This window comes from Haliotis rubra, unplaced genomic scaffold (genome assembly GCF_003918875.1).
Source record: "Haliotis rubra isolate DU_JTF1 unplaced genomic scaffold, ASM391887v1 Scf1153, whole genome shotgun sequence".
Taxonomy (NCBI): domain Eukaryota; kingdom Metazoa; phylum Mollusca; class Gastropoda; order Lepetellida; family Haliotidae; genus Haliotis; species Haliotis rubra.
This window is the reverse complement of record NW_025765063.1, coordinates 29,660-48,750: the sequence shown is the minus strand read 5'-3', so window position 1 is coordinate 48,750 and position 19,091 is coordinate 29,660. Positions and strand designations below refer to the sequence as shown.

The 19,091-nt window shown below is 41.6% G+C and overlaps 1 protein-coding gene across 1 annotated transcript in view; it reads right to left on the bottom strand.

Annotated features, from left to right (window-relative positions):
* Nucleotides 1-17,668, bottom strand: part of LOC124255389 (1-phosphatidylinositol 4,5-bisphosphate phosphodiesterase epsilon-1-like) — an 87,340-nt gene extending 69,672 nt beyond the window's left edge. The window contains 8 exon segments of the mRNA XM_046689298.1: nt 4,547-4,731; nt 5,772-6,021; nt 6,748-6,893; nt 7,396-7,649; nt 9,581-9,866; nt 10,137-10,286; nt 15,303-15,403; nt 17,542-17,668. Coding sequence (XP_046545254.1) covers nt 4,547-4,731; nt 5,772-6,021; nt 6,748-6,893; nt 7,396-7,649; nt 9,581-9,866; nt 10,137-10,286; nt 15,303-15,403; nt 17,542-17,668 — 1,499 coding nt within the window.
* Nucleotides 17,669-19,091: the final 1,423 nt, after the last annotated feature.

The following is a 19,091-nucleotide window of genomic DNA, read 5'->3' as shown; positions in this document are numbered from 1 at the left end:
GGCAGATCAATCTGATCCCAGCCAATGAGATAATTCTAGCCAATTGCTTGATTGACCTGTTTGTCTCCCCATTCTAATATCTGAGAAAACAAATCAGAATGCATTAATGTTGATGCATCTGTTCCAAAATCGTACTTGATGCTCAATAGGGATGAAGAATAATGAGACCAATGCAGATCCAGTGTTGGTGTATGTGTGTGGACAGTGTCCCTTTTTGGTGGCATATTAAACACAATTTATGGATAACTACTTCTTGGTTTCGTTAGTGCGATGTTTCGATACAGATGCTTGTACCGTTGTCAAGCAGGAATCACATCGAGAGGCTAGAATCTTTATCGAAATGTCGCACTCACGAAATAAATGAAGTTGTTATCCATGGAGTTTGTTCAATATTGTACTTCCCAACTTCTACTCAAGGAACTGTTTCCCCTATTGGAAGCATACTAAACATTTATGAATTCAGAAACGACAAATTATATATGAGTCCTACTTGGCCCTTGATTTGGGAAGGTCACCTATTGTACATTTGGCACAAAATACAAAGTGTTTAGATAAGGATAAAATGTATCAAAAAAGTCTGATTTTAGAGGGTTCAGCATTGTTGTAATATCTGAACAGTGTTTGACCCAAACTGATTTTCTCATGAAGATAAAACCTTGACAAACATACTAAGACACCAGATTCATTTCCCATCATGCACCTGCTCAAACTTGATCTCCAAGGTTTAGAAATAAGTATGTAAATTATTTTCAGTTGTAATTAAGTATTTACTTATGTCAGATGTCTGAAACCTACAAATTTAAGATTTCAAAAATGCTTACTATCAACCATTTCAACATGTCTGATAAGTTTAATTCGACTATTTCAAAATTTCCACACTTTGAGGACCAGTCACTTATCACAGAGGTATTATGTCAGTTTTTTTTATATATGTATCAAATATACATATAATTATTTTAACCCTTCCCAGGAGACTGTCATATATTTTTGGTGAACCTCTCTTGATTCCCTTAACAAATAACTGGTCCCTTAAACATTTGAAATCTCCAGCAGCCCAAATACTGCCCTTATCTTGCCTGGCACATACATTTGTTTTGATATTCTCTATAGTACACATATAACAATACTATAAGTACCATTTGCTGATATTTTTGCAACAAAAATTACACAACTGATGAAAAAGTTCAAGAATCACAAAAAGTACATCTCCTTTTTTAATAAAGCAACATCTGTACTTTGTGACACATAATATCGTTTGATTCCAGTTTTCCTGATTCCTGACTTTTGATGGTATTGATTGAAAATGAGGCTTTAAAAATATTTATAGCATCATGCACTGATTATTTCGGGCCCGTTGTCAACAGGATAAACACTGGCATGATCTGTTTTCAAATTGATGCACATGACATGTTTTTATGGGTTGGTGCCATGTTTTATGTGTGGTTTGTCAGTATAAGTAAGGCGTGATACAGCATTGAGTAGCATCCAACACATTAATCTCACCAGCAGTCAATGCAGAACAACACAGTAGAATTTTGATTTTGCCAATATTTGCAAAAAAACCCCATATCTTTGATTCACCAATCTGTCAATGTCAGCTATTAATAATATTCTAAACAATAAATCCGAGCATGAAGGGCTTCCGCACAGATTAACAGCCTGTGGTTGTCAGTTGCTGTGCTGTTAACTCTTGAGCCCTGGATACCAATGTGGACTCCTCCATGACAATGCATGGGAGAGGCTATTTTAAAATATTGGCAGGCTTAGGGTTAACCTCCTTGATACAGCTTCTGTCAGGAAGAGAGGGCACTGGAGCTGACCAGTTGTGGGTCAACTCATCACAGAATTGAAGTTACAGGTCATACGTTTGCATTTTTATATTTTGTATTTTTTAGAAAATGTGTAACATACATTATCTGAGTAGAAATGAAGATTTGGATTAGAATTGGACTTCAGTAACCCATGCTTGTCTTAAGAGGCAAAGAACAGCATCTAGTGTTCAGACTGGATTGTCAATCTGTAGACCTATGCTCACGATGTCAATCGCTTGATTGTCTGGTTGATGTCTAATTGTATACAGACCGCTGTCATATAGCTGAGTGACCCGTGAAGATCCGGGGTAGAATAGGTCTTCAGCAACCCATGTGCTTGCCATAAAAGGCGACTATCTTGTCGTAAGAGGCGACTAACGGGATCGGGTGGTCAGTTTCGCAGACTTGGTTGACACATGTCATCGGTTCCCAATTGCGCAGATCGATGCTCATGCTGTTGATCCCTGGATTGTCTGGTCCAGACTCGATTATTTACAGACCGCCGCCATATAGCTTGAATATTGCTGAGTGCGGCGTAAAACTAAACTCACCCACTCACTTACTCATATAGCTGAGTAATGCAGTATTACACAACAGGCAATTATAACTTGTGAGAATAAAGAGGCTTTAAACTTTAACTTTAACCAGCATTAGACCACAGTTAAATCAGCTGCAGAGGTTCTTCTGCTAGTTAACTGTAGGAAGAGTGAGTGAGTGATTATGGTTTTATGGTTTTTTAAGCAATACCACAGTGGAACATTTAGCAATACCGAAATTTGCTTCAGATATTGTACCCATGTGGGGAATCGAACCCTAGTCTTCAGTGTGGTGAGTGAATGCTTTAACCACTAGGCTACCCCACTGCCCCTACTGTTAGAAGAACAAAGATGACTGACTGACTGAGTTTGGTTTTACGCCGCTTTTAGCAATATTCCAGCAACATCACGGCGGGGGACACCAGAAATGGGCTTCACACATTGTACCCATGTGGGGATTCGAACCCGGGTCTTCGGCGTGACGAGCCAACGCTTTAACCATTAGGCTACCCCACCACCCCGAACAAAGATGAAGCCAAGGAACAACTATATATATAAAGACTGAATGCCCCTGTTACATTGCTTATGGGCTTTCTGATGAAGGCCAAATAATGTAGTCTCTGAATATGTAGTTTTGATAAAAAAACATCAGTCAATTTAAATTGAAAAGGAGCCCCTGTCAGATGGGAGATTCAGCCTGAACGTAAGCAATATCTAGACTTGCTTCATTTGCCTTTGCATTGCAGAAAGGTCTCAGTGAAAATAATGTGGTTCAGTGACTGGACGACTACAAATAGAGTTAAGAGCATAGTTCGGTATGTCACCTTACATGAAGGATGATGGAATATGGAATAAGTATGGCAGTTGCTTCTCTGGTACAAAATAATGTCATCCATATGTTCATCATTTATCAGGGTTTCACCTTGACTTACAACAAGCATTATCACTAAGGTGACATAATCAAATTATCAAATCAAACTTATAAAGTAATGAAAGTTTAAGTTAAATGTCAACAAAAACATGACCAGTCAACCTCTCTTGATATCTTGCTCTTTAGGTGTTCAAACACACACATATTTTCAACACTGACTTTGACCTTGACATGAATGTCATAGTGTATGAAATATGCAAAAGTAGTACTAAAGAAATTGCTTATTGAAAAACATTTAAGAGAAGTCTTGAAAGTCTGAAGAAAATCCAGTGAACCGTTCTTGAAATATCTTGCTGACAATTCAGGTTCACATGCTGAAATCTTCAAAGTGTCGCCATGACCTTGAAAATTATGTGAAGGTCACCAAAATCGACTGGGCCCTGCGCCTTCCCTAGATAAAGCTTTGTATTGAATATGAAAAAATCCAGTGAATGGTTCTTGAGATAGCTTAACATGCAGGTAAAATGTGAAAGTCCCCTTGTGACCTTGAAATGAAGGTCAAGGTCACCAAACCTGACTTGGACCTTTCTTATACTGTGATGAACCTAGGTACCAAGTATGAAAAGAATCTAGACAACGGTTCTTAAGATATTCCAATTCGTACGTACGTACGGACGGCGCCTAATACTATATCCCCCGCTTCGCGGTGGTGTAAAACATACTCACTCACTCACTCCTTTCCTGTTTTTAACTTTCCTAGTAGACAGTTGAATAACAGTGCTACATCTCACTAATAGAAACTCAATCTAGCACTATGTGCCTTGATCAACAGGTCCATTCTAATATTTATGGCATGAGACAATACTAAAATGGTACAAGGTGCTGCGAAAAAAATCTAGTAACAACATATTGCCTTGTATCCAGAGTACATTCATGTGGAAACCTGATGGATATACACACAGTTAAAATCTACCAAGGAAAACAACTTTCCCAATGAGTCTTAATATAGTCATGTGTAATGATGGGTTGTTTCACTAACACGAGGATAAGTATACACAATGTAGCAATATTGTTTAATTCAACATCATCTCACTGAAATAAATAAAAGTTAAATCCTTTTGTACTAAAGAAATAAGAAATTTCCTAATCCTAATTTTGTAACAAAATAACATTTTCCCTAATTTCCCTGTTAAGGGTTTTATGTTTGAAATGGACGATAAATCGCTGGTCAGTGAATGAGTGAGGGTGTGGTTAGTGTTGTGCGTAGTCAATGAGATGAACTATTTCTCAGCTGAAACAAAACTGAAATTGGTCAGTTTGTGCCCTACCTGTTCTCATCTTGTTCCATATCTTCCAGTTTCTGTATGAGCGCCCTCTGGTGGTCTGCATGGTGGTGGAACAGGAGGATGTCGTTCAGGACGATGTGAGCTTGTTTCAGCTTGTCCATGTTGATAAGGCCACCCACGCCGATTCGTGTCATGAAGCGGTCCTCCCCATTGTAGTCGGACACAAACTGAGGGAGAAACATGGTCATGAGGTGAAGTGACTTAAAACGGGATGTAATGTTGCGTCTAAAGTTATTGCATATAAAATGAAATGCATGCAAATACAAGGACACATGTGTGTGTAGCTGCTTGTGCTAGTATAAACTAAGGGACCGTTCATAATATATGGCTAGGGGGGTGATGATGATTTTAAGGGGTCACCCATTTTGTTCTGGAGAGGTAGGAGGGATCATCAATTTTGTACACATGTTTCAGGTCCAGCCATTTTGTACATGAAAATATTTTAAAATTATTCTTAAAAATATTGGAAGGGAGGGGGTCATTGATTTTGTACATGACATGCATGTGGGGGTCACTTACTTTGTACATGCTTCTCCATAAAATCATCATCACCATCCCTGGCCATAAATTATGATCGGTCCCTGATGCAGGTTATATATTGTCAGCCGAAAGTGATGCCAGTATTCTGTCTCCATGCCAACCAGTCCTCTGCTTATCTCTTTTACGCAGAGCACACAAAAAACTTGGTACCAACAATACCACCTATCAACTTCTTAAGCATGACATGTTTGACGTTTGGACAGTGGGATGGACTTAATGATGCAGACATAATCAGAGTTTTCCTCGTGGTAGTTACAGATTTTATGGATGCTTCACATGATGGCGTCCACCCAACAACCAGCTTTCATAACGACTGATTTTGTTTTCACCTTTGTATTTTTGCAGTTTTGTTACCAGAGAAACCATAGCCTGTATTTATGTGTTAATTTTTCCATGTGATTTTGATGACAATGTAACGATATATTGCAACAAGGTCCAATGACAGGGTTTTAATTTTACAAAAATCATATTTATAAATTTTAACATAAATTGAGGACAGGATTTATTATAGGGAAGTCTTGAATTGTTGGAACTGTCACATGAACAGCTCCTCCTATCAGGTACCTATTAATACTGACATGTTTAAAAGTAAGCAAAGTCTCTGGCATAAGGAGACACAATGTAACATGTGCTTCAGTGTAATGAAACCTTGTCTTTGAAAGCATACCTCTAAGTTTTGATTTTCTTCCGATGGAAGCACAATTAGACTTGGAACGCCGGCAAATATTGCCTTGAGATCACGTAAGAATCCACCGAAAAACGGAACCACTTTGCATTCTTGGATATCTAAGGCTCTACTGACGGCCTCCCTGTATTCTGGAGAAGGATCTCTTGTGAGCAGGACCTCAGTCAAGGAGCTTAAGGTGGACAGATTCTCTTCTGATATTGACAACCAGAAAGGTTTCAACTTCTCAGATCTGGAAAATAAATAAGTCAATGAGTGGTGTGCTTCCATTTTACCAGCGACAGTAGTCAGTAGGAAGAGTGTATACTAGTATATTTGAAAGTTGTACATGCAGAAGTGGGACAGGTACAAAATGCAAAATGCTACAGGAACTATTCCCTTCAGAGAGTGAGTGAATATTGTATGAGCTGCCTTTAGAAATGTTTTAGGAATTTCATCATCATTGGAACTGAAATCTGGTGTACCAAGCCTTATATTCCCCTGGCCAGTTTTTCCCAAGGAGGTAACAGCCCGACCAGACTATTCACTCTGAATTTAGGCTCAAAAGGTTCAGTAAACGGAAGATCTTCTGCTTCCATTTAGACTACTCCTTCCCCACACTGTCAAAATGTAAGAAAGGAATAAAAAGGTGCAGTGGTACTTTTCTGTTGTAATTCTTCAGAACAGAAAGCCACTCATGTTATACTAAAATAATTTTTGGGGGGGTTATAAATTGACGCAAGGTATCCTCATAATTTGTGACCTGCTTATGAAGCAAGTCTGGAATTCCGAGAGTAGAACTGCCCCAGGGAAGGTTTAGCCTGGTGCACTGGGTCTTCTGTGTGATGAGCAAAATTTTCTAGGCTATCCCATAACCCCACATTCATGTAGCCCTTCTGTGTTAATCTACTGGCACAAAAGATACCCTGCTCTTCCTAGAATCTGCATCTTTGATTGCCATGCTGCTAGAGATAGTCACCTGAGTCCTGCCAGTATCTCAACTGCGGAGTTGAAGTTGCCGAGGACGAAGCAGTAGACAGCCAGTCTCAGGATACAAGACAACACAGCCTTCCTGTCCTCATGGGTGGCCTGTGTGATGATGATCTGGGTGATCCACGTCGTCACCTACAACATTGACAACAACGTCTTTATAACATGACAAACACATTTATAAACAAGAACCAGAGCCTGAATTTGACTGTCTGTAGAGACTGGTCATCAAGAGTTGTTCCCCTTGGTGCAGAAACATTTTCCTCATAGAACTCTTGTCTGAATTCTTACTTTATTTCTTAAGACTCATGCCTGCCTTGTCATTGTCACATCATATATGACTATCTATACTTCAGCTTAAAAAACATATTTCCAATATGATTTATTTAAATAACGATATTGGGCAGGAATCATATTTTGACCACTTTGAATTGAAGGAGGTGTCTTTTGGTCTTCAAGCAAGCAGAGAGGTATTATACTGGACTTGATCGGATCTTAATGAGAGTGATAATATGTCACTATCAGAGTGTTTTTGTTCTGCTCTGAGATCATTAATTTAGTACAACACATTAGCTGTTTGTGCACTGGCATTTAACTTTCAACATAAGCATTACATTGATAAACATATTCTGTGTACCTCATTAAACCTCTGTATAAGATCTTCCACGCATGGGTGCTTCCTGTGAGTGGGTGACCTTGAGAGGTCAATTGTGACCTGTCGCACATACTGCGCGGAAGGAATGCTGGTGAAGAGGCTGTGTTCGGAGTCTGTCAGCATCATGGCCACTTCCTCGGGGAAGTGAAGCATCTTCTGAAGCTGCTCCAGCTCTGTGGCGTACTGTGTCCCACTCCTCATCTCCGTCTGCATCGACAGCTGTCGTCGGTGGAAGTCTGTAAAGAAAAGAATATCAATACTGACATATAATATAATATAATAACAAGTGTTTGCCACTGATATGGCAATGTCCCCCGCCGCTAAAGAATGGAATATCTATATTTACTACTTTTTATTTTTGGGTCACATACAAGATGCCTGAAATGACTGGTGTCTGCATAATCACCCAATGTAGGCTGTCAACATACTTGAAAACATTGGGTGCAATGTTTTATGAGATATCGCCTTTAAAAAGCGGTCAAAGTATCGTGGTGACCTTGAAGATAAGGTCAAGGTCACCCAAATAAACTAGTGTCTGTGTAATACCCCAATGTAAACTGTCACCAAATTTGAAGACATTGGGTACAACAGTCCATGAGATATCGCGTTAACAAGAGTTTGAAAAGTGGTCAAAGTGCCGTGGTGACCTTGAAAATAAGATCAAGGTCACCCAAATCAACTGGTGTCTGCATAATCTCCCAATGTAGGCTGTCACCAAATTTGAAGACATTGGGTACAACAGTTCATGAGATATCGCGTTAACAAGAATCGGGAATACGTACGTACGGACGCCGCTGAATACATAGTCCCCCCCCGTTGTGGCGGGGGACAATAATAGTCCATTTATCTTGCACATTTATCCACGCACATTGCATGTTCAAAGCACTGACATATTACCCCTGGTCAATGAGTACAGAACACTCCATGTGGAGAATACAACCGGTCACCTGTCAGGCTCTTAAGGTTCAAATTCAGACTACTGCAGGGAGGACAGAGGCAATTTTGAACAAACTCACTTCTGTAAGGTGAGACCACATGTATCACATGTGCTTCGTTGTGGGGCATGACTGAAGTCCTAGAAACTCTCAGGAGTCAAGCTGCCAAACACGGTCGCCATGGACTCTCTGTGCCCAATGTTAGTTAACTTCACCTTATTGTGACCTGAGATCTACCCACATGACCACACAATGCCACATATGTTGCAAAGAATATTTTCAGAGATACATCAGTGAGAATATTTGAGAGTGAGTACTTCAGTAGTTTCATAATGAACACAAAATGACAGTTAATCAATGTCGGTTGTGAAATATAACAGATGTAAAATAGTTTGACACCTCATGTTACACCAAAATTAATATACTTTGCCCCTTCCTATAACACCATTCATTATGATGCTGGGTAATCAATAGCTTCTACAACCTTCATCATTTTCCCCTTGAACCATGGGAACTTGATACTACACAAAAATGTAAGAAATGAAATATATCCACCAATCCATTCTGAATTATGCAATGTGAGGTGAGGTGAGGTGAAATTGGAGTTTTACGTTGTACTTGAGAATATTTCGCTCAAATGACGATGTGCATGTGTGTGTATGTGTATGTGCGGGCTGCTTGTACTAGCCCAGACTGAAGCTGGTTTTATAGTGCTAGCCCACTGAGATACCATGCATGCGCAGTGAAGCATGAATACCCTACTCAGACACATCATACTGACTCCGAGCCGACCAGTCCTTGTTGTACCCATTAATGCCGAGTGCCAGGCAGGGACCAACAAGTACCATATTTTAACGTCTTTTGGTATGACGCGGTCGGGGATCGAACCCACGACCTTCCTCTCTCCGGGCGGACGCTCTAACCACTACACCACGGGAGGTGATTCGAATTATGCAATGTAATACTGTAGTTACAAAATGTGGATCTGAAGCTTACACTGATATGCCAATTCCTACTTAAAGCAAAGACAGTCACTGCTTCAAGTTGAATTTCAAACATAACCTTCAAATTATCATCATAATTCCAGTAAATATTTATCTAATCATATATTTTAGCAGAATAAAAGAGATCAATTTGAATTTGACTTGGTGTTTGTTAAAATCATACATCATGCTTAAACAAAATTTCTTGGACAGACATTCTCATTTGAAAATACATGTATATATTCTTACCGAACTCGAAACTATCCCTCCTGAGCGTGCCATTATTAAGGAATCGTCCATCCATATCTAGCGCCTGCCAAATGGCTGCTGTTACTGACTTAAGATTGTCTAGTGTGGGCATCACAAACGCCCATGGTTTTGACCCACGAAACTCCAAGACCAGGCCATCATGGGCTTTCCCTGTGCCAGACAGCCAATCCTCCAAGTTACGAATGTTTTGTGATTTGGCGAGGAGTTTGGTTTTATTGTCCAGTAACACTATCTTCTCACTGGCAATGCCTAATAACCTGGGTATCTGCAACACAATGATTGAATGTTACCAACACCAAGGTTCCTTGACATAAGGGATAATTATACACATTTCAATAAAAATGAAAGTGGATTAATTTGTAAGTCCTTCTTTGCAACGATTACGGTATTTACCCATTCAGGGATACAGATTATATTTTTGAAAAGTTTCTTTGAAAAATAAAATGCATAAAGAAAGCTGATAGAGATCTTATTCTGGGAGTCAGTGTTTATCAGAAGAGTTATCTACCCTGATGCGTTTAATGTCTAAATTTACCTTTTTCTGTGTGTTTCCTCTGAGTATTTCCTTCACCTGAAAGATTTTGCATCCATAACTTGGCAGCTTCTTACAAATCTTTATGTACAGCTGCTTCAGTTTTAGTTCATTCTCGTAGTACGGAGTGTGCCATAGCTTCTTATTCTTCTCCTGAAAATACAAGGAATAAATATTGGTAATAGCTGAACTTATTCAGGCGAAGTGAGCCGGTGTGAAAGAAGTATTACTGCTTAATGTTAAAGAGCCCTTTACCACAGTGGTTGAGTCCATCGGGGCAGGTTATGGTGCAGGCTGACCCAGCACCATCAGGTGATGATGATGATGATGATGATGATGATGATGATGCCCCATGGCAATTCCTACACTCTCCACATGGAGACCCAGAATGGATCCACAGTATCCCATGCTTGTCTCCACATAGAGATTCTGTGACAGAATGGATCCACAATACCCCATGCTTGTCTCCACATGGAGATTCTGTGACAGAATGGATCCACAATACCCCATGCTTGTCTCCACATGGAGATTCTGTGACAGAATGGATCCACAATACCCATGCTTGTCTCCACATGGAGATTCTGTGACAGAATGGATCCACAATTACCCATGCTTGTCTCCACATGGAGATTCTGTGACAGAATGGATCCACAATACCCCATGCTTGTCTCCACATGGAGATTCTGTGACAGAATGGATCCACACTACCCATGCTTGTCTCCACATGGAGATTCTGTGACAGAATGGATCCACAATACCCCATGCTTGTCTCCACATGGAGATTCTGTGACAGAATGGATCCACAGTACTCCATGCTTGTCTCCACATGGAGATTCTGTGACAGAATGGATCCACAATACCCCATGCTTGTCTCCACATGGAGATTCTGTGACAGAATGGATCCCAGTACCTCATGCTTGTCTCCACATGGAGATTCTGTGACAGAATGGATCCACAATACCCATGCTTGTCTCCACATAGAGATTCTGTGACAGAATGGATCCACAATACCCAATGCTTGTCTCCCACTGTAGAGATTCTGTCTCCCCCACATGGAATGTGACAGATCCATCCAATACCACATGCTTGTCTCCACATGGAGATTCTGTGACAGAATGGATCCACAGTATCCCATGCTTGTCTCCACATAGAGATTCTGTGACAGAATGGATCCACAATACCCCATGCTTGTCTCCACATGGAGATTCTGTGACAGAATGGATCCACACTACCCATGCTTGTCTCCACATGGAGATTCCAGAATGGATCCACAGTACCCATGCTTGTCTCCCACATAGAGATTCTGTGACAGAATGGATCCACAATACCCCATGCTTGTCTCACATAGAGATTCTGTGACAGAATGGATCCACAATACCCCATGCTTGTCTCCACATGGAGATTCTGTGACAGAATGGATCCACAGTACCCCATGCTTGTCTCCACATGGAGATTCTGTGACAGAATGGATCCACAATACCCCATGCTTGTCTCCACATGGAGATTCTGTGACAGAATGGATCCACAGTACCTCCATGCTTGTCTCCACATGGAGATTCTGTGACAGAATGGATCCACAATACCCCATGCTTGTCTCCACATGGAGATTCTGTGACAGAATGGATCCACACTACCCCAATGCTTGTCTCCACATGGAGATTCTGTGACAGAATGGATCCACACTACCCTTGCTTGTCTCCACATGGAGATTCTGTGACAGAATGGATCCACACTACCCCATGCTTGTCTCCACATGGAGATTCTGTGACAGAATGGATCCACACTACCCCATGCTTGTCTCCACATGGAGATTCTGTGACAGAATGGATCCACAATATCCCATGCTTGTCTCCACATGGAGATTCTGTGACAGAATGGATCCACACTACCCCATGCTTGTCTCCACTTGGAGACCCAGAATGGATCCACAGTATCCCATGCTTGTCTCCACATAGAGATTCTGTGACAGAATGGATCCACAATACCCCTTGCTTGTTTCCATATGGAGATTCTGTGACAGAATGGATCCACAGTACCCCATGCTTGTTTCCACATAGAGATTCTGTGACAGAATGGATCCACAATACCCCTTGCTTGTCTCCCATATGGAGATTCTGTGACAGAATGGATCCACAGTACCCATGCTTGTCTCCACATAGAGATTCTGTGACAGAATGGATCCACAATACCCATCATGCTTGTCTCTACATGGAGATTCTGTGACAGAATGGATCCACAATGCCCCATGCTTGTCTCCACATGGAGATTCTGTGACAGAATGGATCCACACTACCCAATGCTTGTCTCCACATAGAGATTCTGTGACAGAATGGATCCACACTACCACATGCTTGTCTCCACTTGGAGATTCTGTGACAGAATGGATCCACACTATCCCATGCTTGTCTCCACATAGAGATTCTGTGACAGAATGGATCCACACTACCCAATGCTTGTCTCCACATGGAGATTCTGTGACAGAATGGATCCACAATACCCATGCTTGTCTCCACATATGGATCCACACTACCCCAGAATAGATCCCCAGTACACCAAGCTTCCTTATAAACAACAAAATTTGAACATAGTGATTCCTTCCTCCCTCCATTATACAGTGAGTTGTGTCCCTTCCAACAAAGAGAAATGATTTGATAGGCACTCTAGGTAGCAATGAAAATGCTGACATCAGCACAGATCCACAAAAAAATCACTCACCGTTTCACCACACATCAAGAATATTGCATCTACTTGCACAGCACACGCTTGCACTCAGCAGCAAGAATACTTTCTCCATAAAACACAAGGCGATTAGTGAGCGATCCATTAAAACAAACTAGTACTAGTGAACGTTGCTGGAGAAACAGCAGCAAATTTCATTGAGGAAATCAACAATTACATAAAAAAATACCTTCTGAGTGTTGTATAGGAAATGGACAAGGGGCCTATTTCCTGCTTGACAACCTACGAATAGAACTAATTGTCTTGGAAATATTTTGTTATCAGATTTTAAGGATGAACACTCGAAACCCATTTTATGTATTATTGATTTCCCTCAATAATTGCTGTTCTCAACAGCGATTCACTAATCTAGTAATGGATAGTTCACTGTGTTTATGGAAAAGCTATTCTTGCTGCTGTCTATTCTTGATGATGATGATAACCGATGATACGGATCTATTTTCTACTATCAAATCGTGGAAGATTTTAACTGGGAGAAAGAATCTTCTGTTCAAGAACACGTTATCAAAAGGAAGCTTGTTACTGAGGATCTATTCTGGGGAAGATGGATATGTGAACAATGGTATTATTGGATCCAACAGAATCTCCATGTGAAGCATTAATTAGTGTTGAATCCCATTCTGTCACAAGTCTATGTGAGACACAAGCAATAGTGAATGGATCCGATGTCTGAATCTCAAGTCATTAACGTAATATTCGAGTGGATCCATTCTGTCTGAAAGTCTCTATGTGGAAATAGCGATGAACAGTCGATGGTCCATTCTGTCTGGGGAGTCTCAAATGAAGACAACGTGGTATTATGGTTATGGTACTGATGGTCCTGTCACAGAGAATAACATGGTCATTGGTCATTCTGTCTGAGATGCTCAATATTGAATAGCTGTGGTAACAATGGTCCATTCTGTCTGGGCTCTATATTGAAACAGCATGAATTTTAATGGTCCGTTCTGTCACAGAATCCATGAAACAACTGAAGGTATTATGGTCCATTCTGTCACGAATCTATGTGAGAACAGCATGAGATACTGTGGATCCATTCTGAATCGAAATGGAAGGGTGAAAGCATGGGGTGTGGATCCATTCTGTCACCAAGAATCTCCCGTATTGAACAGGCATGTATGGTCCGTTCTGTCACAGAATGTCAATATTGAGCGCAAGCATGTGTTAGTCCATTCTGTCACCGTCTACGTGGATGAACAGTCTCATTCTGGCTGGTGAACAATGAGTGTCGGATCGTTCTGTCACCAGAAGATGAACTGAAGCGTAATTATTGATGGATCCATTCTGTCAGAATCTCCGTAGTGAAGACTAACATGTTATTATGGTCCATTCTGTCTGAAATCTCACAATGAAGACGAGCATGGGCTACTATGGATCCCATTCTGTCACCAGAATCTCCATCTTGTTGACAACCATGGGGTATTATCGAGTCCATTCTGTCGCAAGAATCTCAAATATTGGAGACGAGCGAAATTTATGGTCCATTTCTGTCAAGACTGGCTTGGTGACAATGGTCCATTCTGTCTGGGAATCTCTAATATTGAAGACAAGCGTAAGGGGTGAATAATGAATCATTCTGTCTGCGTCGTAATGAAGACAACCTTTATGGTATTAATAGTCCATTCTGTCTGAAAGAATCTCTATGTGAAACAACGTAGGGGTGTCGGATCCATTCTGTCTAGGGCTCGGAAGACAAGCATGGGGTGTGTCCATTCTGTGCACAGAAATCTCATATTAATTCAACATGGACTAATGGATCCATTCATATTTAAGAATCTCCATGTGAAGACAAGCATGGTAATCCCATTCTGTCCTGGAAAAATCTCTATGTGGAGACAGGCATGCGGGTATTATTGGATCCCATTTCTGTCTCAGAATCTCTGTGGAGACAAGCATGGGGTGGTAGTCCATTCTGTCTGGAAGTCTCCTTGTGGAGACAAGCATGGTGCCTGTGGATCCATTCTGTGCAAGTCTCCGTGTGGAACAGGCATGGGATATTGTGGATCATTCTGTCACAGAATCTCCGTGTGAGCAAGCATGGGGTACTTTGTGGTCCATTCTGTCTGGAGACAAGCATTGGTATTATTGGATCCATTCTGTCACAGAATCTCTAATAATGGAACAAGCATGGTGGTGTGGATCCATTCTGTCACAGAATCTCCATGTGAAACAAGCATGGGGTGTGTGGATCCATTCTGTCACAGAATCTCTATGTGGAGACAAGCATGGGGTAGTGTGGATCCATTCATGCAGAATCTCCATGTGGAGACAACATGGGTATTGTGGATCCATTTCTGTCAGAATCTCCATGTGAAACAAGCAGGTATTGTGGTCCATTTCTGTCTGCAGAATCTCTATGTGGAGACAAGCAGGTATTGTGGATCATTTCTGTCACAGAATCTGTGGAACGGCGGATGCTGGATCCATTACCAGGTCTCCGTAGGTGTAGGAGTGCCGTGGGGCATCATCATCGTCATCATCATCATCATCGCACAGTGGTGCTGGAACCTGCCATGGCGATGGACTCAACACTGTGATAAAGGCTCTTGATGAAAGCAATGTGCTAACTGCGCGACTCCCTGCATGAATGGATAATGTGTCCTTATATTTTCGGAGAAGAACAAGCTATGGCACTTTCCACTACGAAAGAATGACTGAAGCAACTTATTGCAGGCTGACTGCTGAAATCTTTCGATTAATACTCGAAGCTACACAGAAAAATGGTGAACATTAGCATCGAAAGCCAATATCTTCTGATAAACACTGACTTCAAGTAAGATGCTCTATCGGCTTTCTTTCTTTATTTTCAAGAGCTTTCAAAAGCTGTCTGTATCTGATGAAATGTCGTCCGAGACTTCTTCTGACCAGGCTGTCTTCCCTTAATATCCCTTATCGATCGAAGTTACTTAATTCGATTGTATTCAATCGTGTGTTACGAATACCAGACCAATGAAGCATTGCTAGTGAAGACTCGTAGTGTTACTGAACAACTCACAAATCGTCGTGAGAGAGGAATGGCTGTCTAACGTAATGATCTTGAGTTAGGTGAGTGTTTTAATAGACAATCTTGAATAAACGGCTGGCAACCATTTAACTTTATTTCAAATGAGACTGATGCCAATAATGACATTTCAGGAAGAGGATTTACGGTTGACGAAATATATACGTATTTTCAATGAAATGTCTGATCGAAAATTTTGTTGCTCATGATAATATGATTTTAACAAACTTTGCAAGTCAGAGCCAGAATTGATGTCTTTATTACTGCTAAATATGATTAGATAATATTTGGAGATATGATGACTGTTGAAGGTTATGTTTGAAGTCAACTTCTTCTTTGCCAAAGTGAGAATTGTATCATTCAACAGCTTTCCACATTTGTAACTTCTGGCTCGATACGTGCATGTTCGGTAGCCCGTATATTCTTGATGGTGAAGCGTCGTAGTGGGCGTCATACAAAAGGCAAAATATGAGCCTTGATCCTGTACCGACAATGGTACAGCGGAACTGGTGACTTCGGTCAGTATGATAATATTCTGGTAGGTGACGTAACCTCTCGACAGGCCTTTACGGCTCAGCTTCAGTCTGAGCTGGCTACCACATACGCATGCATCGTCATTTGGCGAGCTCTTCTTTCGAAGGCAGCGTAAACTTCAATTTCCTCCTCACGTGCATCAATTCCGGGAATAGTTGATGGATACTCTTCATTTCTTATTTTAATGATGTAATTCCCCGTATTCGAAAATGATGAAGACATTAAACTATTGATCACCAGCATCGCCAATAGTGGTTATACCAGGGCGTATGGCATGAGTCGAAACATCTGTTCGCGTGGCCGACGATGATAACTTTATTCATTTTAAATATGAAGCTTTACTGAAGTCTCGCTTTCTATTCTCACTGATGTATCTTCTGAAAAGTATTCTTTACGGCTGCTGTAATAACGTTAATGGCTCGATAAACAATGATCTCTGCAATAGTGAGGACCAACAACATTGAACAGAGAAGTCCATGGCGACGTGTTGGCGGCTTGACTTCGAAGGCTGGAACTTCGGTCATGCTAACGGCGTGACCCATGTGTCCTGCCCGAAGTGAGTTTGTTCGCCTGCGGCTGGCTCCAATTATGCTTGTTTGGAAACGACGGTGACATTCCACGTAATTCTATTTTCGTGATCCAGCGATTGTTTTCTGTCGGGCATACGATAACGGGTATGTTTAAAGACTAATGGTTATTATTATTACGTAGCTATTCGGCGTCGTACGTCCGTCGTTAACTGTTGGCGGCGATGTCATGAACTGTTGTACCCAATGTCTTCAGTGGTGAACGCGATGCGTTACCGAGTGCCAGCGGCTGACTTCCTTTCAACTTTCTTGTTAACTTGATCGTGGTTTCGATGACGCCAATGTTGATTTTATTGAAGTCGATACCGAAGACGCTAGTTTATTTGGTGACCTTGACGCTTATCTTCCCGATACTGACGGCAAAGGCGATATCTCATGTCGCCAGTATGTTGACGGCCACGATGGTGATTATGCGGAGCGCGGTCGTTTCGAGCATCTTGTGAACTTAGTAAAGTGGTAAATATGAATGTTCCATTCTTTTGGCGGCGTTGTGCCATGTCGGTAACGGTACTGTTATGTCGACATTGATATTCTTTTCTTTACCTACCCGGCGACGACTGTCGTGCGAGCGTGGTGGAGGACGCGACAACCACGAGCTGGGCTTTGGCTTTTCGAAAGTGCTTCGCTTTCCGAGGAAGTGACCGTGCTGACGAATCGGTACTATTCACCGGCATTCCTTCGGCGCATGTTCTCCGGTCGCCCGCTTCACGAAGGCACCATCACGAAGGTTAACACCGTATGTTTATCAATGTGGCTGTATGTTGGTTGAAATAGCGGTGCTGGCTGGCAATAATGTTGTGCTAAGTGTGATGATATGAGCAGGGAACAAAGAAACATACCGATGGTGATATTATCGCTACCGATATCGATCCCGGAAGTCCGGTATAATACCTCTCTGCTGCTTGAACCAAAGACACCTCATGGTCCAGTGGTAATCTGATTTCACCTTAATGTTCATGTTAAATAAACCATGTTGAATATGTTTTAAGCTGAAGTATGAATGGTCATATGTTGACGAGCGAGCATGATCTTAATGAAATGAAATTCGAACGAGTTTCTGCGCAGAACGGCTCTTGATGACCGTCTTCGGTGAGCTCTGATTCTTGTTGCTAAATGCACGATAAATGTTATAAAGACGTTGTTGTCAATGTTGTAGGCGTGGATCGCAGATCATCGTCACGAGACCTATGGGACGATGCGGCACGGTGGCAGACCGACAGGTTGGAAGTTTCAGGCGATACAACGGCATGTCGAATGCCGAATTCAGGAAAACGGGTATCTTTGTGCCGATGGTGGCACCAGAGAGGCTTTGATATTGAGTTATGAGACAGCCTGAAGAACGCTCTGCATCACGAAGCCCGGTGCTCCAGTAAGCCTTCTACGATTCGAACTTTGCTTTCATAAGCGAGTCTGGAAGGATACCTTTAGATCGATTCCCAAAATTGACACTGGTCGCCAACATGGTGACTTTCGCGATTGCAATTACGAGAAAAGTACCGCTACACCTTTTATTTGGTGTGGTCTAGTGAGCAGTCTTCCGTTTATTAAATTCGGGGTGAATCAGTCTGGTCGACTGTTGAAAAACTTGACGAAGACTATAGCTTTGTGACCGCCGATTTCGTTCAATGATTCAAAACATTTCGAGCGGCTTCATGCAATTCGCTCGCTCTCTGAGGAATATGGCGACGTACACTCTGCGTATTACGGCTTTTCGAATATACTGGTATACGCTCTTCTACGTAAGCTGTTATCGGAAACGCACTATCATTAACTGACATTTTCCGGATCTGAAGTTGAGGCCTTCTGTCGAAGAATCTGTCCGCCTGGCTTTCACGACTGGTCGCCAATGCAGGGGCGATCGTGAAATATTTTGGTGAATTCTGCGTGATCTCGAACGACTATTTGCCGGTTCAATTTATTGATGCGTGGAAAATCGAAAAGCAGAGGTATGCTTTCGGGGCAGGTTTCGATACGGCACATGTTGTTATTCGCCGAGACTTTAACTTTTCCAAACGTGTCGTGCTGATGGAGGAGCTGTTCGTAATGACAGTTCCAACTTTATTCGAACTTCCTATCAACTGGAAATACTGTTCTCGG